Source organism: Narcine bancroftii, chromosome 9, assembly GCF_036971445.1.
Source record: "Narcine bancroftii isolate sNarBan1 chromosome 9, sNarBan1.hap1, whole genome shotgun sequence".
In the NCBI taxonomy this organism is placed as follows: domain Eukaryota; kingdom Metazoa; phylum Chordata; class Chondrichthyes; order Torpediniformes; family Narcinidae; genus Narcine; species Narcine bancroftii.
This window is the reverse complement of record NC_091477.1, coordinates 64,282,624-64,308,802: the sequence shown is the minus strand read 5'-3', so window position 1 is coordinate 64,308,802 and position 26,179 is coordinate 64,282,624. Positions and strand designations below refer to the sequence as shown.

The following is a 26,179-nucleotide window of genomic DNA, read 5'->3' as shown; positions in this document are numbered from 1 at the left end:
CTGCTTATCTGCTCCTCTGTTTCCCGATGGCTATTTGAGGGTGTCTAGACTACTCCCAACACCATTACAGCTTCCTTCCTGTTTCTGACTTCCACCCACACTGAGTCAGTGGACACTCACTCATCAGCATCCTCCCTTTCTATAGTCGTGATACTATCCCTGACCAGTAATGCTACTCATCTCCCTTTTCGACCTCCCATCCTATATTTTTAAAACAACTAAACCCCGGTATCTACATCAGCCAATCCTTCCCATCTTCCAGCCAACGGCCACAACATCGTAGTTCCACGTATTGATCCATGCTCTAAATTCCTCCCCTTTATTCCTAAGTATTCCTTGCATTGAATGGACACATTTCAAACCCTCTAACTGGCTACCTATATGATTTGTCCCCTGCCTGTCCTTCCTCACCAATTCAGAGCACATAGCTTCATGCTTTTAATTAAAGTGGGATGGGAAGGGAAGGTTGAGAACCATTGCTGTAGACCCAATTGTTACTGAAATACTTTGCTTGAGAAAAATTGTCATTTGGAGTTCTGAAACCGTGCACATAACGAATAAATTAGGTACGATTAAAACAGTGGTTTTCAAACTTTTTCTTTCCACTTACATACCACTTTACTAATCATAGAGCACTTAAGGCATAGGGATTGTTTAAGGTGGAATGTGAGTTTAAGGGGGCAGTTTGAAAACCACTCATCTAAATGATATGAGGGGCTAACTGAGGACAATAAACCTCGAATTAGCAGTCACTAGATGTTTGGGAAGAAGATATGTAGAAACTTGTTTCACCAATGTTGCTTTCTCTTCAAACAGGTGCAGTTCCAATTTGTGCTCCTCACAGACACATTGTACTCCCCTCTTCCCCCTGACCTCATGCCTCCGGATGCAGTTAAGGACAGAGAGAAGCGTCCATTTCCACGCACCATTGTGGCAGTGGAAGTCCAAGACCAGAAGAATGGAGCAACGCACTACTGGACCCTGGAAAAGCTCAGGTAAAGGAAAAGGATAGGAATTGGTGAACTGGAAAATCACCATGTATAAGAAAGATGAGGCTAGTTAATATTAAGTTGTTTGCCTGGCTTCTGATGGTTTTCATCAGAGAAGTACAACAATGCATGCTAACAATATCTGCCAGAGGAACTCAGTCGGTCAAGCAGGATCAGTGAGAGAAAAGGAAAGAGCAATGTTACAGGCCAAAACCCTTTATCAAAACTGGGGATATAGAGAAGTGAAGCTATAACATCAATGGGATGACTCTGAGCAGTGTGGAGGAACTGAAAGATTTTGAGGTCTGTGTCCATTGGACACTTAAAGCTGCTGAACAAGTTGATAGTCCTGTTAAGTAGGTGTGTTGGCCTTACTTAACTATGGGATCCAGTTCAAGAGCCATGAGGTAATGTTGCAGCTAGACAAGACCCTCCATAAATCTTCGTCCGCGAAGCCAAGCCAAAGAAAAGAAGAGACAAGACCTTAGTTAGATTCCACTTGGAATATTCTGCTCAGTTCTGGCCACCCCATAATAAGAAGAATGTGAATGCAGAAGAGAGGGTGCAGAGATTTACAAGTTTGCTGCCTGGATTGGAGAGCATGCCTAATGAGGATAGAACATAGAACAAAACAGCAAAGTACAGGCCCTTTGGCCCATAATGTTGGGCCTACTTATATATACATATACAGGTACACAATTCTTTATCCAGGAAGGGGGGGTGGAGGGAGAGATGGCAGCGCCACTCGGGTGGGCAAGGGGGAGAGAGACACCAGCGCAATTGGAAGGGGGTGGATACGGCAGCAGAATTTGGGTGGGCTTAAATCAGGGGCAGCTGCCTTTTGTTCTGACATCCGGAAATATCTGAAATTCGGAACGCACTGTCCCCCAAGGGTTCTGGATGAGGATTGTGTACCTGAATACCAAAAAACCTAAACCCTTCCGATTTCATAACCCTCTATTTTTCCTTTCATCTACGTGCCTGTTTAAGAGTCTCTTAAATGACCCAATTGTTCCAGCCTCCACCGCCATCCCTGCCAATGGATTCCAGGCCCGCACAACTCTCTGTGTAAAAAAAACCACTGATGTTTCCCCTAAACTTTCCTCCATCCCGACCTGTGAGAAAGGTGCTGGGTGTCTACCTTATCTGTTCCCTCCATCAAAACTCACCAGCCTGGCAGCTATTGACGCTGGAAAACCAGTCAGAATGTCGTTCCAGGAAAAAGCTGGGGACTTTGAGACCTTCCTAATGGGGAATGGAGGTGGACAAATACTGGAGATCTATGGCCTAAATGTTGAATTTTCTCATTTCAGGTGATGTCCCCTCTCTCTTCTGTACCCCCTCTAACTCTTCCCTTTCCCTTTTCCCCCTTTTTGCATCTCCCTTCACACCCACACCCACTCTGTTGCCCACCCTTCACCCATTCTCTTTCTTTGGTTCCTCTTTGGTTCCAATGCCATGTCCTCATAGGATTTTCTCTCTCTCTCTCTCTCTCTCTCTCTCTCTCTCTCTCTCTCTCTCCCCACCCTCCTTTCCCCTCCCTCTCTTCACCACACATACAACATTCTCTCTTTACACCACCAGTCTCACCTTCTTATCACATACCAACACTGGCAGACTTTGTCTCTAATCACCACCCCCACCCACCCTTCCTCACCTGAGCCCTTTGTTTTCCTTGCCTAGCTCTCTTTTTGTCTGGCATCTGCCGATCTACTGACTGTTATGTTCCCTTTCCACCTTGTCCACCAATCTCCCACTCTATCCTCTACCCTGGCTTCTCTTACTGACAACCCCAGTCTCAGAAAAGGGTTCAGACCTGAAATGTCAACCATTCTCTTTGTCCCACTGAGTTCCTCCTGCCAAATGTGTTTAGCTTCAGACTCTAGCATCTGCAATCTCCTGTGTTTCTTCCATAATCATGCAAATTGTTTAAGTGTTAGTCAATGACATTTTAAAACTGACAGTTATTCATTACTGTCTGATAACCAAAGTTTCAGTACAGGTGTCCAAAAGATGGGAACACAAAATGAACTATCATGTTGTAAGATCCATAATATTGTTCACATTCCTGCTCAGTGAGATTCTGCTGTGAAAGCAGATGTTACAAAGGGCTTGTACGGATTCAGCCTAGAATTCTATTGAAAACTCCCAGATGGAGTCTTGAATGATTTAAATAAAGCACTTCTTGTTCAATCTATTTTCCCGTTTCTGTTCCATATCCCCTAAACACTAAATCCCTGGAATTTTGGCAATGTGTCCACTTTAAGGAACAATGTACCTTAAAATGTACCCACTGCAAAACTTAGCCTTTCATCCTACAATCACCCAAATGAACATTTTCTCAGCCCCTCGGTCTCTTCTCTGTTTTATTGTCTAAGGGAACTTTATTTCATTAATTGTGGTCACTTGGTGCATTAGTACACAGAGGGAACATTTACAGTGAAATTAAGATTTGCTGAAACTCAAAATTTAGCAGTTCATGAGAAATGCATTGAACAGGTTTACTTTAGTCCGTCACCTTACTCTGCACTAAAATCATAGCCCACCTCCCTCAAACTAATGCTTTTATAACTAATCATTTTAAGTTTGTTGAATTCTATGTAAATGAATCACTGTCTTGCTGCACTGTGTCCTCAACAAAGGACACAAGGGGTATCTCCATGGAGCTATGTTTGCTGCTACAACTTGGATGGATATTCATTTGTGCCAATGGCTGTAAGGATGTGGCTGAGGTTAGTGTGTTGGACTCTCATCCACTGCAGGCAGAGACTGGACCTGATGCGAGAGATGTACGACCGTGCCGCAGAAGTGCCTTCCAGTGTGGTTGACGACTGTGACAATGTAATGACGGGTGGGGATCCATTTTACGATCGTTTCCCATGGTTCCGGTTGGTTGGAAGGTAAGTGTGCAATGAACTTCCTTCTGTAGAGTTGTTTGCCATGAAACCTAATATTTTTGTTGGCGTATAGAGGTGAGCAGTGAAGCCAATGGAAACTCAGCTCGATTTGGATTTCCAGTTGCAGTTTCAATTGATTTGAATCTCAAATGAGCTTCCCCATTTTATTCAGATGATGACACAAGAGAGCCCAGAAGTAATATATCCATGTTTAATGACTTTGACAGCAGAGTAGCTGTTTTTCCCAAAGTTGGTACTAGTTTATACCAGTTCAGTTTAGGTCCAGGTTTTCCAGAATTTGGCTGTGCAAATGTGAATAGAGACTGCTCATCTCCAGCAATGTCTCCATGGAAATAGCAACAGGACATTGAGAGAGAAGTGGCTGTACTCTTAGGAATCTGACTGCGTGGTAGTTCTCTGCAGATACTCAGTGTGTTTTCATCTGAATTATACTGAAACTTTCTCTACAGTCCAGCCTGGAGAACAAAAGTATTTAGCTAATCCACGTGTGTCCAGCCAAATGGTCAGAATAATATCAGGATGATGTGTTCCCACCAATCTGCAACATGTTGCTGTCATCTGCATGTTGCGCATTTGAGAAGATAAATGTATACCCCACATTCATTAGGGTTGGACAGTGCTTCCAACGGGAACCTCACTTTCATTATTTTTTTTTGTTATTTTATTTTTTTTTGTTCTTTGAATTTAGAAAAAGCTCGGAAGTTGCATTTATTTCCCTAATTTACCCAAGCTGATAGAAACTCTCCTTTGAACTCAATTAGGTAGCAGAATTCAGGATATTAACCCAGAAATGTAGATACATTTAATAGATTTTGACTTGTTATATTTGCTGAGAGGCAGTGTGACACTCATGTACTTTCTCTTAATCCTGTCCACCCACTATTACCTTGATTCAACTTTTGAATATCAATCTTTCTCTATTATATAAGCAGTCCAGTGTTCTCACCCACTGACATCAGACCAGTGTTCTCACTGTGGTGAATCTGTCTTGTGCTGTCAGTCTCTCGCTGTGCTTAGCCTGCTTTACTGCCATTGGACATGTATTATCTCTACGACTAAAGACACTCCCCTTGGGTATAACTGTGTATGCACCGCATTATCATTCATTATTGTACCACTAGTTTCTGCTAATAAAAACCATGATTCCTGGTTAACTACACAGCCTTCGTCTTCTTCATTAACTGGCATTTCACTCACCCACTGACATCAGACCAGTGATCTCACCCACTGACCTCAGGAAGGTTGCTCATTCACACCATCTCCTCACACAGGGTTGTCTGTCAACAGAAACTTGACACCCAATAGTGATGGATAACAAGAGAGGCCAGGAAATTGGGCAACATAATGTGAACTCTGCATATCAAATGGAATGATCACTCAAAAATATCATAAGCTTATTTTGGAAGTTTCAGTGTGGGCACCATTGTGCAGTTCTGATTTTATGCCTTCCTTTCCACATTTATCTCTGGCCATCTGGCACATTACATTAATCAGACGTTAGTAGCGGAAGGATCCCCTTCCCAGTCACCATTCAGAATCTCACTCCCCCCACCCACCACCAACACCTTTTTATTCATCCAGCTGCCTGTTTTCAACATTCCTGATAAACGGCTCAGGCCCGAATCATCGACTGCCTTTTACCTGCTGCTTGACCCGCTGAGTTTTTCCAGCATATTTGTGCATTGTACTAGGCCCCTGCATCTGCAGATTTTCTTGTTTACTTTTAATCAAAATTCTCAACTGTTTCAATTCCTTTACAGTTTGCTAGTTATTGAATGGACTGGTGGAAATGTTTGTTAGTCCTGTTCAAACTGAAACTCCTCAATGAATTCTGAAATGCAGGATTGTGTTACAAGCCCAGAAGACCCCAAAACCCAGCAGCAATAGATATTCACCAAAACAAATGGTTACTTAAACACAAGTTCATTTTAATTATCTTTAAACATGAAAACAGAATTAACTTATCACTATTAACTTACTTAACATAACTTAACCCCCACTTCCAATTCTAAGCACACGTGTGTGTAATGTGTGTTTAAATTCAGAAAAGTTCTTTGGTTCACAGTCCAATCTCACTTCTCATTCCTCCAAGTTCACTGGAAGTACAGGCAATTCTTATACTGTGCATAGAATTTAACATTTATAAAGTTCACCAGGCTCTGGTGTTTGAAGGTAAATGGTTACCGCTCAGGAAGGTTCTTGTCAGTTTTCAGAGAGAGATGTTGTTGTTCCAGGATTTCCACCACTGATGTATTTCCACCATTCACCTCAATGTCTTGCTGACAAAACCTGCCCCATCAGGGTTCTCCAGATGATAACCTCTTTCTTTCAGGTCACCACAGAGTTCCTTTTTGTTTTGCTTATTCCAAGTGACCACAAGGGCTTCAACCAGGCTGTCTTCCAAAACCTTGCCAGCTTGTCCTGCTTCAGTCCCAGCAAGTTCTGCTGGCTGACATAGTCAAGTGATCTCTGCATATATTTCTCTCTCTCTAAGTCACACACTCTGAGACTGGGAGAAAGCCTGTTTAACTCTCTCTGCTTGCAAAACCACATGATCCTCTTGCCACAGCAAAACTCTCCTGCAGACAATAACGGCTCCAGGCTGCTCTTTCATCTGTTGCCTTGATAAACAATAATCCATTAGTGACGACTCTTGAGCACTCTTCAAAGTTCTTGCAAAAAGGTGTGAGAAGCCACTATGTCTCCAGTATTTCAAATAAGATCTGTTTTAAAATGTTTGCATGTGACCTACTCTAAAAAACCTTTCCCAATTTATCTCCCAAAAACATTTCTATATACTCTGTCACAATTGGCTTTACAAGAAATAGGGGCTTAACTTGTAGCTTGACCACACAAAGGAGGACATAGAGGAGATCTGCAGCCAAGATTTGTCAGAGGTCAGGGGGAAGGGTGTGGAGGGGTGAGGAGAGGCAGAGAGTGAAAGGTTTGATCATGGATGGAGGGTTTGAGGGAAATGGTGGGGTTGTCCTCAGAGATCATTGGCTTTCATGGGCCTGTTGGCAACTATCATTTGTATTACCCAGCACTGCTTTGACATTGAGGTCAACTGCTAATGGCAGAGTACCCGACACAGAGCTGCATCTGGTTGCTCTGCCTGTGACCGTCAACATCTCTGCCTCTGGTTCTCTGGATCACAGGCAAGAGGGGAAATGTTAATAACCTCACTGACTGATCAAGCACGTGAGGTGATTCTGCACGATACACACACATGCTGGAGAAACTCAGCAGGTCACACAACATCTATAGGAAGTACATAGAAGGGGGTGTGGCAAGATGGCGTAGGGAACAGACGTGCCTTCCAGACCTCTCCTGACTCTGATTTATTGTTTTGTCTTTAAGTGCCCGTTAAAGTTCTTTTAAAAGTTTATAAATAATAAGAGGTGTTGGATTAGTGCCTAATGGTTTATATGCAAAAAAAGGTAAAAGAAAACATCAACAGACTGTTAAAAAACTACATTTTCCAAAATTGTCTGAGCCTACTTGTTTACAAGAAGCCAGGACTCAGCGTAGAATGGATCCAGAGGAGGACATGCAGAGTTCAGCATTGAAGCTCCGTTTTAAGCCGGTGAGGCTCTCTGAAGGTCGCACTCAACAGCTTTCAGAACAAGGGGCTGGATGGGTGCCAGTGTTTCGCATGGTGGCCACTGCAGGTGCTGTTGCTGAGGCTTTGACAGTTGAATCAGCTGGGGCGCCACCAGCTGGAGAGTTAAAGAGTTGTCATTCGACTGCTACAGTGGTGGCGCTGCAAAATGCATCTTCAATTACAACGGTTTTTCCAGACATCGATTCAGTGAAGATGATTAAAGAGATTTGGCTTAAAGATAACCCTGATCTTCAGTCTCCTGGCATTGCTGGGGGGACTTTGAGAGGGATTTTTATACAAAGTCAAACTGCTAGAAAAGATACTAAATTAAGGGAAGGGACAGAAGATCCCGTGGTCTCTAAGGAACAGCAAGACCCCATTATGCCTGAATCTACTTCTGTTGAAATGTCTGTTAAGGATCTTGAAGATAAGATATATTCTGTATCGAGTCACTTAGCTAATTTTGTGAACCTGTTTATTTCCAAGATTAATGCGATGGCGGAAGTCATTAATGGAGCTTTTAAGCTTGAAACCATTGAAAGATTTGAAATGTGTGATCAAGGTTTAGTCGATGCACAGGATCAACTGCAAGATGAAAATAGAATAATTGAAACATTGCAGATCCAAAATAAAAATTTAGCAAAAAAGGTTGATTGTTTGGAGAATCAATCTAGACGGAACAACATGAAAATTGTTGGTTTGCCAGAAGGCATAGAAGGACCAGATCCAAGAAAATTTTTTACTGAATGGATTCCACGAGTGTTAGGACAGGATAAATTCCCTGAAGGTTTAAAACTGGAACGTGCTTATAGAGTTTTAAGAAGAAATTCTTTTTCAGGACAGAATCCAAGATCTGTTTTGATCCGTTGTTTAAACTATTGTGACAGAGAGACAATTTTACATACGGCTATTAGAAATGCCCAGCAAAATAGATCTCCTTTGATGGTTCAGAATAATCCTGTTTTCTTCTATCAAGATTTGAGTCAAGAAATTATGTTTCAACGACGCGAATTTAATTCTGTGAAAGGACGGTTGTGGAAAAAAAGACATAAGGCAACATTCAGGTATTCTGCGGTGCTGAAGATTTTTTAGGATGGAAATTAGGCAAAGTTCTTTGACAATCCTAAAGAGGTTATGGACTTTGCTCAGTCTCTGCCAATCATGCAGTTTCAGGAATGATGTAGTCCTTCAATGTCTCCAAAGAGAGTAGAGATGTAAGGTGGGATCCAGATTTTTAAAAGAAATGGAAGCAATGGTGACCGAAGTGGTAACGTTGATTTAAAAAAATAAATCTTTTTTTTTGAGAAGAGTTTAAATAGTTTAAATAATGATGATAGTTTAATGAAATGGGAGTTGGGAGAGGGAACTGGGTGGGCACTAGTTTCCAGAAGTCATCAGCTACCTGTGAGTTATCTCACACCCACTATTTTGGGGGAGTTACTGCTTTGGGTGGTTTAAACAGGAGGAGGTAGTTGTGACCTCCGACCTGTTTTTTTTCTTTTTAATTTTTGGGTTAAGAAGTGAAGGTTTTTTAAATTTTTTTTATTATTTTTTTTTAAATAATTTTTTTTAACTCTTTTTGTTTTCTGATTGTAATTGAGAGGGAATTAGGAGGTTTTTTTCTCTCCTTTTTTTTCCTCTTTTTTTTGGGGGGGGGTTTTCTCTTTTTTCTTTTTTTAAGAGGATGATGTCACAGAAGATAATAAGTCAAAAATTGAGGATGTTGAATTAGATGAAGAGGAAGATGAGGGGAAAGGTGATAAGAAGAAAAAGAAGAAAATTAAGTACAAATACATTGAGGGAGAAGAGTTTAATAAAATTAAGTTAATTTCGATAGAGAATTTTGAAGATGTTATAAATTAAGAATATGGAGAATTTTGTAAGAGTTTGAACTTTTTCTTTTTTTTCTTTTTTATATATAAGGGGAGGGGAAGGGAATAAAAAGTTTATCTGATTGTTTTTCTAAGGGATGTTTTTGTTCTCTCGATGAATTATAAAGGAAACTTGGTATTAATGGAAATTCTGTATTTATGTATTATTAATTATGATTTTTTGTATAACAGATATGTGGTTGATATATGATTTTAATATTTCAACTTAGTTTTAAAGTGGATTTCATTTGTTAAATACATGTATTATGTTTGATTTAAATATATGTTTAAGAGTATTATTTTAGTATTGATATTTTTTTTGTTGTTAGTAATTTTTTTTGTTGTTAAGTTTTATCCTTTTTTTGTAAGTGGGGTTTTTTCTATTTTATTTACAACATTGTTAATTAATTCTTCAATCTTTATTTTGGAGGGGAGGGTTGGACTAATTTTAAATTAGATGATTAATGTTGTGTTATAATTATTGGGGGGGTTAATTTGTGTAGTTTAATGATGTAGTATTCTAATTTTTATTATCTTATTTTTTATTATTTCTTTAAATGTAATTTTTATTTTATTCATGTCATAAAATTTTAAATAAAGTTTAAAAAAAAGGAAGTACATAGAACATCGAACATCACTGCGCAGTACAGGCCCTTTGGGTCATGATATTGTGTCAACCCATATGTATAGTAAGTACCTAGCAAAAAAGTTTGAACATTCCCTACCTCTTTCATCCATCTGCCTGTCTAAAAGCCTCTTAAATGCCCCTATTGTTCCAGCCTCCACCACCACCCATAGCAATGCATTCTAGGCACCCACAAGCCTGACGTCTTCCCTTAACTTTCCTCCCTTCACTTTGAACAGATGTCCTCTGATGTTCGCTACTGTTGTCTTGTAAAAATGTTGCTGAATGTCCATCTTATTTATGCCTGTCATAATCTTGTAGACCTTTATGAAGTCACCTCACCTTTAACGCTTCAAAGAGAAAAGCCTGAGCCTCATAAGACTTCTTTCCCAATCCAGGCAACTTCCTGGTAAATCACCTTTGCATGTTCTCCATAACTTCCACATCTTTCCTGTAATGAGGAGACCAGAACTGAACACAATTTTCTAAGTGTGGTCTCATCTGAAATTTATAGAGCTGCAACATTATCTCACCATCTCTGAATTCAACCCCCAATTAATGAAGCCCAGCATAGCATAGGCCTTCTTAACTGTCCTGTTCACCTGCACAGTGACCTTAAGAGATCTATGGATTTGGATTGTAAACTCCCTGTGTTCTTCCACACAACAGTATCCTACAATTAACCCTGTACACTGCCTTCAAGGTTGACCTTTCAAAATGCAGCATCTCACACTTTCCTGGATTGAACTCTACCTGCCACTTTTCTGCCCAATTCTGCACGTTTCAACATTATCTCCAACCTTTGTAGTATCAGAAAACTTAATGACCGATCTCTCTACTTTGTTCAGGTCATTTATAAAAATCACAAAGAGTAGGGGTCTCTGATCAGATCCCTGTGGACCTTCACTGGTCACTGACCTCCAGGTAGAATACCTTCTGTCCACTAATTACTTTCTGTTTTCTATAGGCAAGCCAATTCTATATCTACACAGGAAAGATTCCATGGATTCCATGCCTCATGAGGTTTTGAATGAGTCTCTCATTGGGGACCTTGTCAAATGCCTTATTAAAATCCACCACATCACATCTGAAATCAACAGTTTGTTACTTCCTCAAAAATCTCAATCAGGCTCACAAGGCACGACCTTCCCTTCACAAAACCACCTGACTATCCATGAGAAGTATTTAAGATTATAAGAAAGGGATAGACAGAGTGGATGTGGATAGACTATTTCCGTTAAGAGGAGGAAAGATTAAAACAAGAGGACATGAGTTAAGAATTAAGGGGCAGAGGTTTAGAGGTAACATGAGGGGGAACTTCTTTACTCAGAGAGTGGTAGCCATGTGGAATGATCTTCCGGGAGAAATAGTGGCGGTGGAGTCAATTGTATTATTTAAGAAAAGGTTGGACAGGTATATGGATGAGAAGAAGATGGAGGGTTATGGGCATTGTGCAGGGAGGTGGGACTAGAAAGGGGTGTTTGGTTTGGTGTGGACTAGAAGGGCCTAATGGCCTGTTTCCGTGCTGTAATTGTTATATTATGTTATGTTGTCTGTACTTCTCTAAATGCTGGTAAATCCTGTCCTTAAGAATCCTCTCCAATCATTTGCTTGGCTTTGATGTTAGACTCACTGGTCTAGAATTCCCTGGATTCTCCCTAATACTGTTTTTAAACAAGGGGAACCACATTTGCAATTTGCCAATCCTCCAGCACCTCCTCTGTGGCCAAGGCGGATGCAAAGATCATCCCCAACATCCCTACAATCTTTTGCCTCCTCTCCCAATAGCAAGCTGGGGCATATCTCATCTGGTCCTAATGTTTTTAAAAAGATCAAGCATTTCCTCTTTCTTAATCTCAAGATGGTCTAGCACATAAGCTTGTTCTGATTTCATAATGACCAAGGTCCTTTTCTCTTGTAAATACTGAAGCAAAGTATTTACTTAGGTCCTTCCCAACCTCCTGCGCCTCCTTGATCCTTAAGTGGCCCTACCTTCACTCTCCCTATCTGTTCTTTAGATGTGCATGGAACACCTTAGGGGTTTCCTTAATCCTTCTTGCCAAGGCCTGCTCATGCACCCTCCTAGCTCTCCTAAATTTTTCTAGTTCCTTTCTGGCTACCATATAATTCTCATGCTCCCTTCCTATTTCCTGCTTCCTAAATCTAATGTCTGCTTCTTTCTTTCTCTACCAGCTGCCTCACCTGTTTCATGAGCCACGGTTCCCTTTTCCTACCATCTTTTCCCTGTCCCAGTGGGACAAACCTATCCTGAACCTGGCGCAAGAGGTCCCTAAACATCCTCCATATTACTTCTGTGTTTTCTCTTGTGAACATCAATTCCCAATTTATTCTCCCTAGTTCCTGTCCAATCCCATCATAATTAGCCCTTCCCCAATTAAACACTTTACCATCTTGTCTGTTTTTATCCTTCTCCGTTGCTATAGTAAAGCTCAGGGAGTTGTGGTCACTCTCATCAAAGTGCTTCCCCACCAAAAGGTCTGTCACCTTACCAAGTTCATTACCCAGTACTAAATCCCATATGGTCTCTCCTCTAGTCAGCTGTTCCACATACTGTGTCATGTATTCTTGGACACACCTGACTAATTCTGCCCATCCATCCCTCTTTCAGTGAGGTAATGCCAGTCAATATTTGGGAAGTTGAAATCTCCCATAACCACAACACTGTAATTTTTACACCATTCCAAAATCTGCCTGTTAATCTGTTCTTCAGTGTCCCAAGAACTATTTAGGGGCCTCTTTACTACTCACTAAAAAGGGATACTCCCTTCCTATTTATGACTTCCACCCACATCAACTCATTCACAGAGTTCTCCCTTTCTGCAGCTGTGGTGCTATCCTGGTGCCAGAGTCCGAGATATCTCAGATCGAGTTCACGACATTCTGAGATGGGAAGGTGATCAGCCAGATGTCGTGGTCCACGTAGGGACCAATGACATGGGTAGGAATGGTGGTGAGGTCCTGCAAGGAGAGTTCATGGAGTTAGGCTCTAGCTTGAAGAAGAGGACCTCCAGGGTAGTCATCACAGGATTAGTTCCCATGCCACTTTCTAGAGAGGTTAGGAATAGGAGGATAAGGCAGTTAACGCGTGGCTGGAGACATAGTGTAGTAGGGAGGGTTTCAGGTTTCTAGATTACTGGGCTCTGTTCCAGGGAAGGTGGAGTCTGTACCGACAGGATGGATTGTATCTGAACTGGAAGGGAATTAATATCCTTGTGGGTAGGTTTGTTAGTCTGGTCCAAATGGGTTTAAACTAGATTTGCAGGGGGAGGGGAACCAGAATGTAAGAGCAGTTAGGAGGAGGATAAAGGTCATGTGAGGACTGCAGGTATGGAAATCAAAGGTTTGTACATAATATAAATTTTCTCAGGTTTATTTACTTTAATACAGTATAGTTGCAAAGGCTGACGAGTTTATGACATCAATCGACACGTGGGATAATGACATTATAGTTAATAGTGTGATTTGGTTGCAGGAGAGGCAGTACTGACAGCTTAATGTTCCGGGGTTCCATTGCTTCAGATATGATAAAGGGGGTGGGATGAAAGGGGGAGGAGTGTCATTGCCAATCAGGGAAAATATTTTAGCTGTGCAAAGTCAGGACAGCCAGGAGGGTTTGTCTACAGAGGCTATAAAGTGGAGTTGAGGAATAGGCAAAGTGAGTCCACACTGATAAAGTTGGCCAATAATCAGAAAGAATCTGTAGAGAGATAGTAGGCCAATGTACGAAGCAGAAGGTTGTGATAGGAGATATTAATTTTCCACATATTGCCTGGGACTCCCATACTGTGAAATGGCTGGATGGATTGCATTTGTGAAATTTGTTCAGGAAAGTTTTATAAATCAATATATAGAGGTACCAATGAAAGAGGATCTAGTACTTGATCTCCTATGAGGGAACAGATAGGTCAGGTAACAGATGTATGTGTAGGTGAACATGTTGGGTACAGAGACCATAATGTCATTAGCTTTGTTAATTATAGAAAAGGATAAGTCTGGTTCTCATGTTGAGATTCTAAATTGGAGGAAGGCATATTTCATGGAAACGAGAAAGGATCTTGGAAGAATGGATTGGGATATGTTGTTTCCTGGTAATGGTATGATAGGTAAGTGGATGGCCTTCAAAAAGGAAATTTTGAGAGTGCAGAATTTTCATGTTCCTGTTAGGATTAAAGGCAAGGGATATTGGTGATCTGGTTAAGAAGGTGTATAGCAGGTATAGGCAACAAGGAACAAATGAGGTGCTTGTAAAGTACAGAAAAAGCAAGAAAGTACTCAGGAAGGCAAAAAGAAGACACGAGGTTGCTCTGGCAGATAATGTGAAGTTACTCCCAAAGGGTTTCCACAAACATATTAAGAGAAAAATTATATTAAGGGACAAAATTGGTCTCCTATTGGATAAGAGTGATCAATTATGTGTGGAGCCTCATGTAATGAGGGAGATCTTAAACAGTTTTTTTTTGCATCAGTATTTACTCAGGAAACTGATGTAGTCCATATGGAAGGGAAACAAATAGAAATGTCATGGAATAGATGGAGATTGAAGAGGAAGAGGTGGTTGCTGCCTTATAGCAAGTAAAGGTATATAAATCCCCTGGGCCTAACATGATATTCCCTTGGACCTTGAGGGAGACTAGTGTAGAAATTGCAAGGGTCCTGGCAGATACATTCAAAATGTCTTCAGCCATGGATGAGGTGCCAGAGGATTGGACGGTAGCTTATGTTGTCCCATTATTTAAAAAGGGCTCCAAAAATAAACCAGGTAAATATAGGCCAGTGAAACTGATATTAGTAGTGGGTAAATTATTGGAAGGAGTTCTGAGAGATAGAATATGTAGGTATTTAGACAGCCATGGGCTGATTAAGGATAGTCAGCATGGCTTTGTATGTGGTAGGTCGTGTTTAACAAATCTTGTAGAGTTTTTCAAAGAGGTTACCAAGAAGATAGATAAAGGAAAGGTTGTGGATGATGTCTACATGGATTCTAGTAAAGCTTTTAACAAGATCCTACACAGAAGGTTAGTTCAAAAGCTTAAGACACCATGTATCCGTGGAGAGGTTATAAACTGGATTTGAAATTGACTGAGTGTGAGAAAATAGAGAATGTTAGTGGATGGTTGATTCTCAGACAGGAGGCTTGTGACTACTGGTGTGCTCAGGGATTGGTGTTAGGACTATTGTTGTTTGTTGTCTATATCAATGATCTAGATGATAATGTAGTAAATTGGATCAGCAAGTTTACAGATGACACTAAGATTGGAGGTGTTGTGGACAGCATGGAATGCTTTCAAAGCTTGCAGAGGGATTTGGACCAATTGGGAGAATGGGCCAGAAAATGGCAGATGGAGTTTAATGTAGACAAGTGTGAGGTGTTGCATTTTGTAAGGGCAAACCAAGGTAGGACATACACAGTAAATGGTGGGGCACTGAGGAATGCGGAGGAGCAAAGAGATCTGTGAATACAGGTAAATTGTTCCATAAAGGTGGCGTCGCAGGTGGACAGGGGTGTATAGAAAGATTTTGGCATCTTAGCCTTTATAAATCAAATTATTGAGTATAGGAGCTGAGATGTTATGATGGAGTTGTTTAAGACAATGGTGAGGCCAAATTTGGAATACTGTGTGCCGTTCTGATCATCTAACTACAGGAAGGATATCAATAGGATTGAAAGAATGCAGAGAAGATTTACTAGGATGTTGTCGGGTTCTTCAGGACTTGAGTTAAGGGAAATATTAAACAGGTTGGGACTTTATTCCTTGGAGCAAAGAAGAATGAGGGGAGATTTGATAGAGGTTTACAAGATTATGAGAGGGGTAGACAGAATGGATGTGAGTAGGTATTTTCCACTTGGATTAGGGGAGATAAATAAGAGGGGTCATAGTTTTGAGGTGAAAGGAGAAAGATTTAGATAGAACATTAGGGGAAAGTTCTTCACTCAGAGTGGTGGGTGTGTGTAACGAGCTGTCATGTGACGTGGTAAATGCACACTCACTCTTAGGCTTCAAGAATAAATTGGATAGATACATGAGTGGGACGTGTGTGGAGGGTTATGAAATGGGAGCAAGTCAACAGGACTAGTAGAATAATAGTTGGCACAGAGTAGAAGGCCCAGATGGCCTCTTTTCTGTAGTGCAGCATTCTGTTTCGAATGCTACTCTTCCCCCACCCCCTTGCCTCCTCCCATCCTATTAAAACATCTAAACCCGGAGCTTGCATCAACCAATCCTGTCCTTGCATCAGCCATGTCCCTGTAACAGCCACAACATCCTAGTTTCACGTACTGATCCATGCTCTAAGTTCCTCCCCTTTATTCCTAATATTCCTAGCATTGAAATAGACACATTTCAAACCCTCCAAGTGACTACATTTCTGCTTCCTCCCCTGCCAGTCCCTCCTCACAAACCCGCAACCCATTGCATCATCTTTTCTATTTTCTGCCCTCACATTCGGATACCCACCCCCCCCCCTGCCAAACTAGTTTAAACCTTCCCCAATAGCTCTAGCAAACCTGCCCAGCAGGATATTGGTTCCCCCTCCAGTTTAGGTGCAGCCCGTCCTTTTTGTTTAGGTCAGACCTTCCCCTGAAGAGATCCCAATGATCCACAAATCTGAACGCCTGCCCCCTGTATCTATTCTTCCACCACACATTCATCTGCCACAACTTCCTATTCCTACCCTCTCAGGAGAGTGGAACATGCAGCAATCCTAAGATTACCACCCTTCAGGTCATGTTACTCAGCTTCTTTCCTAATTCCCTATAATTTCTCTTCAGGACCTCATCACTATTTATAACAACAATGTCATTGTCATGGACCATAGCATCTGGCTGTTTGAGAATGTTGTGGACTCGATTGCAGTCGTCCTTAACCCTAGGCAACATTCCATCTGGGAGTCTCGAACTTATTCACAAAACCTCTGATCTGTTCACCTAACCATCAAATCCCTAATCTCTTCTTCTACCCCTTCCCTTCTGAGCTAACGGGCAGACTCTGTTCCAGAGACGTGACGACTACGACTTGTCCCTGGTAGATCGTCCACCCCAACAGTATCCAACAGTACCTATTGTTGAGAGGAACAGCTAAATGGGTGCTCTGCACTGACTGTGTATTCCCTTTCCCCTCTCCTAACGGTCACCTAGATGTAACTGTCACCCTGTCTATCACCCTGTCTGCCTCTATAGTTCATCCAGCTCTTGCTCCAGTTCACTACCTCTTAGTCTGTACCTGTAGTCATTAAGGACAATTGTGTTCTCCCATATTTCCCTAATGCTGCAATTAGAGTATCCCACTACCCTAGTTGCCATCCCTCTACCGACTCTATTACTATGCCAGGATCTTACCTGACCTTGCCTATTATAAGTCCTCAGCCTCTGCTTTCCAAAGCCTCGTGAGCCAAAGCTTCTAAATCCACACTCCTGCACTAGGCCACTGACACACTGGTCGCTCTACACTGCCCACTCTGCTTGAATGACCTCTCTTTTCATTGACTACAGCTAATTGGCCAATAGAGGGATTAAAACAAGCACCTACCTCTTCCACTGCTTTTTATAGGGTAACCATTGTTTCAGGGCCAATCCATTCGAGAATTTCTTCAGTGGAGGCATCCCTCAAAGAGCAGCTAAATGGAGTTAAACAAGAAAGTCTACAGATGTTAGGGTCAAGTGGAATGCACATATGTGCTGGAGAAACTTAGCCAGACATGTAGCACCCATCAGAATTCCTACTGATGCTGTGGGACCCGCTGAGCTTCTCCAGTACATTTGTGTTTTGCGCTTGATCCCAACATCTCCTCATTTTCTTGCTTAACTCCAAGGTGAGGTTATTACATTTTTCGGGATCTGTGTTCATGTCCTGGGCACTTTACTTTTAGTGTTGAATTTGTTCTCCACTGGCCATCAGTGGCACTTTTTACTGGGTCTCTGGAGATTCCAGGACCCTAGTTTTTTTTAAATTCAGAGTTACTGCATGGTAACGGTTCCTTCAGGCCCAAAAACCAGATCAGTTACACCAAAGTAACTAAGCTGTGTGTGTCTTTGGGACGTGGGAGGAATCTGGATAGCCCAGGGAAATCCATGCAGATGTGGGTAAAACATACAAACTCCTTACAGACAGTGCCAGATTTTAACTCAGATTGCTAGCAACCTAACAGTGTTGCACTAACCACTACACCATGCTCATGTGCGGGAAGATTTAGACATCCAGACTAGCGACACGCTATTGGACCGACCACTGTCATCCCTACTTTGACTTGGCGTCCTCCAGTGGCCAAAATCTTCACATAGACAATGTATCCCTCCATATAATAGGTGGAATCCTGCCTTCAGACATGACCAGTCAGCTTCAACTGATGGACCAATGGATTATTAGTCTGTCTGCCATCACTAATCTGTTTGCCTCAATAGTATGGATCTCCCGGTGGCCACCCATTTCAATTCCCTGACCCGTTCCCTTGCTGACATGTCTGCCATGGACTCATGCACTGTCAGACTGAGACCACCTGCAAATCGGAGGAACAACACCTCATACTCTGTCTGGGCACCTTCCAACTGGATGGCATTAACATCAACTTCTCTTGTTTCCTTCCCTTCACCCTCCACCCATCTACCTTTCTCTCTCCTCTTTCCTCCACTCTGTCTCCTTTCCCCCAGCTCTACAATCATAGAACCAACCCCCCCAGTTTCCTCTCTCCTGTCTTCCTCTCCATATTCAATTAGCACCTTTTGTCTGTTGGTCAGTGCTACCCAACCCCCACCCCCCCCCCCCCCCCCCCCACCGCCCTTTCTTCTCTTCTCCACAGCATTTTAATTCAGGCACCTGCTTGCTTTTTGCTCATACTTTGAAGAAGGACCCAGACCCATATATCATTGGGTGGCATGATTAACGGTAGTGGTTAGTGGACCGTTGTTACAGCACCAGCGATCATGGCTGGGGTCTGAATCCCACATTGTCTGTAGAGAGTTTGTACGTTCTCGCCGTGTCTGCGTGAGTTTTCCCTGGTGGCTCCAGTTTCCTCCCACTATTCCAAATGTACCAGAGGTTGTAGGTCAATTGGTGTATTTGGGCGGCATGGGGTTATGGGCCGAAAGGGTCTGTTACCATGCTGTATGTCTAAATTTAAAATTTTTAATGTTGTTACTTTCTTAGACGCTGTGAGAGCTGCTGAGTCCCTCCAGCAATTGTGTTGGAGCAGTTAAATGCATTAGGATTGATAAGTCCCCGGGGCCTGACGGAATATTCCCCAGGCTGCTCCGTGGGGCAAGGGAGGAGAATGTTGAGCCTCTGGCTGGGATCTTTGTGTCCGCATTATCCATGGGAATGGTACTGGAGGATTGAAGGGTAGAAAATGTTGTCCCCTTGTTCAAAAAAGGTAGTAGGGAAAGTCCAGGTAATTATAGACTAGTGAGTGTATGTATGTGATGGGTAAACTGTGGGAGAGGATTCTTAGAGATAGGATCTGTGGGCATTTAAAGAATCATGGTCTGATCAGAGACAGTCACCATGGTTTTGTGGCGGGTGGATCATGTCTCGTAAGGCAGAGGAGGGTGACCAGACATATTGATGAGGGTAAAGCGGTGGATGTAGTGTACACAGATCTTAGTAAGGAATTTGACAAGGTTCCATATGGTAGGTTTATTCAGAAAGTCAAAAGGCATGGGATCCAGGGAAACTTTGCCATGTGGATTTAGAAAGCAGAGTTTTATCGTGGAGGGAGTACATTCGAATTAGAAGGTTGTGTCTAGTGGAGTCCCTCAAGGAACAGTTCTGGGACCTCTGCTTTTTGTGAGTTTTATTAACAACTTGGATGAGGGGGGTAGAGGGTTGGGTTGGCAAGTTTGCAGATGATACAAAGGTTAGTGGTGTTGTGGATAGTTTAGAGGATTGTAGAAAATTTCAGAGGGACATTGATAGGATGCAGAGCTGGGCCGAGAAGTGGCAGATGGAGTTCAATCCAGAGAAGTGTGAGATGGTGCACTTTGGAAGGAGAAACTCCAAAGCAGAGTACAAAGTGAGTGGCAGGATTCTTGGTCATGTGGAAGACCAAACAGACCTGAGGGTCGATGTCCACAGATCCCTGAAAGTTGCCTCATGGGTAGACAGGGTAGTTAAGAAAGCTCATGTAGGGATTGAGTTTAAGAGCCACAAGATAATGATGCACCTCTACAAAACTCTGGTTAGACCACACTTGGAGACTGTGTCCAGATCTGGTCACCTCATTATAGGAAAGATGTGGAAGCATTGGAAAGGGTGCAGAAGAGATTTACCAGGATTCTATCTGGTTTAGAGATTGTTCATTATGAGCAGAGATTAAGTGAGCTGGGGCTTTACTCTTTGGGACAAGAGGAGACATGGTGGAGGTAGACAAGATATTAAGAGGAATAGATAGATTGGACAGGCTGCACCTCCTTCCCAGGGCACCACTGCTGAAGACAAGAGGGTTCAGCAGTAGAGTTCAGTAGAGGAAGGGTTTGTACCCAGAGAGTGGATGATGTGAGGAATGCAGGACCTGGGTCAGTGGTGGAGCCAGTCTATTGGGGAATTTCAAGAGACTCCTCGACAAGCATATGGAGAAATTTAAAGTGGAGGGTGATATGGGAGGCAGGGTCAAAAGGTCAGCACAACATAGTGGGCTGAAGGGCCTGTACTCTTCTATGTTCTAAGGGCCTGTTTCTGTGCAGTAGGTTGAGTCTAATACAGGCTACCCAGAGTTTCAGGCCTGGCGCTTCATCAGGAAGAAGGAAAAACAGACGGGTGCCCGATTAAAAAGATGGAGGGAGGGACCATTGGCTAACAGGTCGCAGGTGGGAAGGTAGAAGAAAAAAACAGATGATAGAGAGAGCAGGTAACTCTCTGATAGGAGAGTGAAGGGATTGAGAGACTCATTGGAGCGGGTCAATAGGTTTATTCCTCGAATGACTCAAAATCCTACAGGATCACAACCTTGCCTGCAGCTTCTGAGAAGGGAAATTGTTGCAGATGCACTCATGTGAAATACTTTACCTTTTAATCATTTCCTTGTGTTTTGTTTTTGAAATGTGAGCACATACTCTAAACCGGTGATACCAAGGAGATGCTCCATTGTTAGAAGGTGATGTCAGAAGGTGGAGGAGATGACCTGCCGCTCCTTGAGACATAACACTGTCACCCCTTTTATTTAATTTGACCCTTCCCTTTTCTTCTCCTGTCCTTTGATCATTACTCCTCTCTCTCTCTCTCTCTTTCTCTCTCTCTCTCTCTTTCTCTCTCTCTCTCTCTCTCTCTCTCTCCTCTCTCATTCCTGTTCTTCACCCTTCCACTCACTGGATACGGATCTGCTCCTGGCTCTAACATTGTCTCTCCCTCTATCAAATATCTTGTCTGACCCACATTCCTTTGCTGATTTCTTGGGATTGTTCTGAGTTTTAAGATGCGATGAGGTGATTGTCAATGAGTACCTGAATGGAGATGAGGGCTGTGTCCTGTGTGGTAGGCTTCTGTTAATTTTTTAAAATCTTTATTTTATATGTTTTTTTTAATAAAGTTACTTTGGGGGTTAGACAGAGAAAGGCACACACAAATGATAACCTTTTTAGCAGATACAGTCGCACCTATGTTCAAAGCTGTAAACAAACATTATTGTTTTCAAATGAAAACCTGAAACAATGAATGTTTACTCAAAGAGACACCTGTTTAAAAAAAAAAGCATCTGCCATATGACTCCTGTTTTTGGGAAATTGAAACCAAAATCCAATATGTGATAAAGCAAGACATGTGATTGGGAGGAGTCACGTAATGGAGTAGTGGCCGGTCAGGGAACTCCAGCCCTCTCCGGAAAAGTTTTAAAAAAAAACACAGAAAACACAAAGGCACAAACACAAAAATTAAAATAAAGTGAAAGTAAAGGTGGGAAGAAAATGGCAGCGAAGAAAGAAAAGTCGAAAGCAACGGGAAGAAGAGAAGAAAAGACATCGGAAGAAGGAGGGGAAGGCCTTACCTGTCCGAGGAGGCCCGCTGTGGAGAGAGAAGCCCGCTCCCTCAGGTCAGTCGAAGTCCCGAGCTCGGGACTACAAAAATGGCTCGCGGAGCCAAGCAAAGGTGTGCAACCACGCATGCGCGACTCCTCGCGCATGCGCGATGCGCAAGACAAAAAAAATACTGACAGGAGGGGGGACCAGCTGAGGAGTCGATCTCCACAGCTGAGAATGACAGCCACAGCAGAACAACAAGAAGAGAACATAGAAAACAACGAGAACAAGAAAGAAGAGAGTAAAAAGAAATCAAGGAAACAACAGATGACCAACCCAGAGGAAGAATTAGAAGAAGAACATAGAGAAATGGAAGAAGAAGGGAAGGGCAAGACAATGGATATATATTTTTTTAAAGAATATCTTATCTTTGGCTTGGCTTCGCGGACGAAGATTTATGGAGGGGGTAAAAAGTCCACGTCAGCTGCAGGCTCGTTTGTGGCTGACAAGTCCGATGCGGGACAGGCAGACACGATTGCAGCGGTTGCAAGGGAAAATTGGTTGGTTGGGGTTGGGTGTTGGGTTTTTCCTCCTTTGCCTTTTGTCAGTGAGGTGGGCTCTGCGGTCTTCTTCAAAGGAGGTTGCTGCCCGCCAAACTGTGAGGCGCCAAGATGCACGGTTTGAGGCGTTATCAGCCCACTGGCGGTGGTCAATGTGGCAGGCACCAAGAGATTTCTTTAGGCAGTCCTTGTACCTTTTCTTTGGTGCACCTCTGTCACGGTGGCCAGTGGAGAGCTCGCCATATAACACGATCTTGGGAAGGCGATGGTCCTCCATTCTGGAGACGTGACCCATCCAGCGCAGCTGGATCTTCAGCAGCGTGGACTCGATGCTGTCGACCTCTGCCATCTCAGTAAAAGAATGGCAATCACAAGAATTTAGTGAAATAAAAAGAAGAATTAAAAGTACAGAAGAAAAAAATGAATAGATTAGAGATGGTCATGTCAGATATAGGAAAAAGAGTGGACAAGGTGGAAGAACGAGAAACAGCCATGGAAATGGAAGTAGAGGACTTAAAAAAGAAATTAGAAGAATCTAATAAAAAAGTTTAAGAGACACAAGAGCTGTTAGCTCAGAAGATAGATATAATGGAAAATTATAATAGAAGAAATAATATAAAGATAGTGGGCCTTAAGGAAGATGAAGAAGGCAAGAATATGAGAGAATTTATAAAAGATTGGTACCCCAGGGTCCTAGGAAGACCAGAATTACAGGAAGAAATGGAAATAGAAAGGGCACATAGAACATTAGCTCCTAAAACACAGCCACAACAAAAACCAAGATTCATTTTAGTAAAATTCCTAAGATATACAACAAGAGAAAATATATTGGAGAAAGCAATGAAGAAAATAAGAGAAGACAAAAAGCCACTGGAATACAAAGGTCAAAAAAATTTTTTCTATCCAGACATAAGTTTTGAACTCCTGAAGAAGAGAAAGGAGCTTAATACAACAAAAGCGATCTTATGGAAAAAAGGATATAAATTTATGCTAAAGTACCCAGCGGTACTTAAAATAGTTATTCCAGGGCAGCAAAACAGACTATTCTCAGATCCGGAGGAAGCACGAAAATTTGCAGAACAACTACAAAACAGACAGAGAGATGAAGACATGTAACGAGAGCAAAAATGACCACGAACTATATATATATGTATATATGTGTGTGTATGTATACATACCAACTGAAAAACCTCACAAAGATAAGCGTATACAGAGCCGTTGTCATACCCACACTCCTGTTCGGCTCCGAATCATGGGTCCTCTACCGGCATCACCTATGGCTCCTAGAACGCTTCCACCAGCGTTGTCTCCGCTCCATCCTCAACATCCATTGGAGCGCTTTCATCCCTAATGTCGAAGTACTCGAGATGGCAGAGGTCGACAGCATCGAGTCCACGCTGCTGAAGATCCAGCTGCGCTGGGTGGGTCACGTCTCCAGAATGGAGGACCATCGCCTTCCCAAGATCGTGTTATATGGCGAGCTCTCCACTGGCCACCGTTACAGAGGTGCACCAAAGAAAAGGTACAAGGACTGCCTAAAGAAATCTCTTGGTGCCTGCCACATTGACCACCGCCAGTGGGCTGATATCGCCTCAAACCTCACAGTTTGGCGGGCAGCAACCTCCTTTGAAGAAGACCGCAGAGCCCACCTCACTGACAAAAGGCAAAGGAGAAAAACCCAACACTCAACCCCAACCAACCAATTTTCCCCTGCAGCCGCTGCAACCGTGTCTGCCTGTCCCGCATCGGACTTGTCAGCCACAAACGAGCCTGCAGCTGACGTGGACTTTTACCCCCTCCATAAATCTTCGTCCGCGAAACCAAGCCAAAGAATATATGTACATGAGTGTATGCGTATTTAAAAGAAAATATATAGAGTAGAGATAAGAATTAATAAGGGAAAGAAAGGGAAGAGAAGAAGTAAGGAGGGAATTAAGAGAGTGACCTTTGTTGTATATGAAAATTAAAATCTTTTCTTGGGGGGCTGGGTGGGGAGGAGTTACGGTCACTGCGAAATCAGTTGACGCTTGCGAGTGAATTCGCAAATCCAAATGGAGAGGGGAGATGTGGTTGCCCGACAAGGGATAAAGGGCAACTCAGGAAGGGGAGGGGATAGTGGGGTTAAAGAAATTTTAGATAGGAGAATAAGGGAAATGTTTGATGTTTTAGAAATGTTGTCTTATAAAGTGTTCAAAAAAAGAAAGCAGAATTGGATAAGAAGGAAAGGTGATGATGAGGAAACGGAAAGGAAAGATAAACAAAGTATGAAATGGCTATGTTGAATATATGACTTTAAATATTAACGGAATACACAACCAAATCAAAAGGAAGAAACTGCTAAATTTACTGAAAAAAGAAAAAATTGATATAGCAAGAAACACACTTAACTGAAATGGAGCACAAGAAATTAAAGAGAGATTGGATAGGACATGTAACAGCAGCGTCATATAATTGAAAAGCTAGAGGAGTAGCTATAGTAATCAGTAAAAATGTACCAATTAAAATAGAAGAGGAAATAATAGATCCAGCAGGGAGATATGTAATGATAAAATGTCAGATATATTCGGAGTTTTGGAATTTACTCAATGTATATTCACCTAACGAAGAAGATCAAAAATGTATGCAAGATATTTTTTTGAAGATAGCAGACACGCAAGGGAACATACTAATAGGAGGGGGTTTCAACCTTAATTTGGATTCAAACATGGATAAAACTGGGAAAAAAATTAACAGAAAGAACAAAGTAACCAAATTTATAATTAAATCGATGCAAGAAATGCAACTTTTGGATATATGGAGGATACAACACCCAAAGGAAAAGGAATATTCATATTATTCGGGTAGACATAAAACATACTCAAGAATAGACCTATTCCTGTTATCAGCTCGTATGCAAGATAGAGTAAGAAAAACAGAATATAAAGCTAGAATATTATCGGACCACTCACCCCTGATATTGACAATAGAGTTACAGGACATCCCTCCAAGAATGTATAGATGGAGATTAAACTCCATGCTACTTAAAAGGCAGGATTTTAGAGAATTAATTGAAAGACAAATTAAAATGTACTTTGAAATAAATACGGAATCAGTGAAAGATAAGTTTATACTATGGGACGCAATGAAAGCGTTCATCAGAGGGCAAATAATAAGTTATGTAACCAAGATGAAGAAGAACTACAATCTGGAAACAGAGCAGTTGGAAAGGGAAATAGTAAATATAGAAAAAGATTTAGCAATGAAGGAAGACACAACTAAAAGAAGAGAATTGGCAGATAAAAAAATAAAATATGAAACACTACAAACATATAAGGTGGAGAAGAACATAATGAAGACAAAACAGAAATATTATGAACTAGGAGAAAACACGCACAAAATTCTAGCATGGCAGCTTAAGACAGAACAAGCTAAGAGAATGGTATTGACATCAAGGAAAAAAGACAAACAAATCACATATAATCCAACGGAGATTAATGAAAACTTCAGAGAATTCTACGAACAATTATACCAAACTGTGTTAGATCAAACTGAAGGGAAAGAAGACAAAATAGATGAATTTTTAACTAAAATTGAACTACCGAAATTACAAATAGAGGAACAAAATAAATTAACAGAACCATTTGAAATAGTAGAAATACAAGAGATAATAAAAA

At 41.9% G+C, this 26,179-nt stretch overlaps 1 protein-coding gene across 3 annotated transcripts in view; it reads left to right on the top strand.

Moving 5' to 3' along the window:
* Positions 1-26,179, top strand: part of kif1aa (kinesin family member 1Aa) — a 381,215-nt gene that overhangs the window by 207,100 nt on the left and 147,936 nt on the right. For all 3 annotated transcript variants that reach the window (XM_069899341.1, XM_069899340.1, XM_069899343.1), the window contains 2 exons: positions 817-995; positions 3,752-3,889. In XM_069899341.1, the coding sequence (XP_069755442.1) occupies positions 817-995; positions 3,752-3,889 (317 nt within the window). The remainder of the gene's footprint in view (positions 1-816; positions 996-3,751; positions 3,890-26,179) is intronic.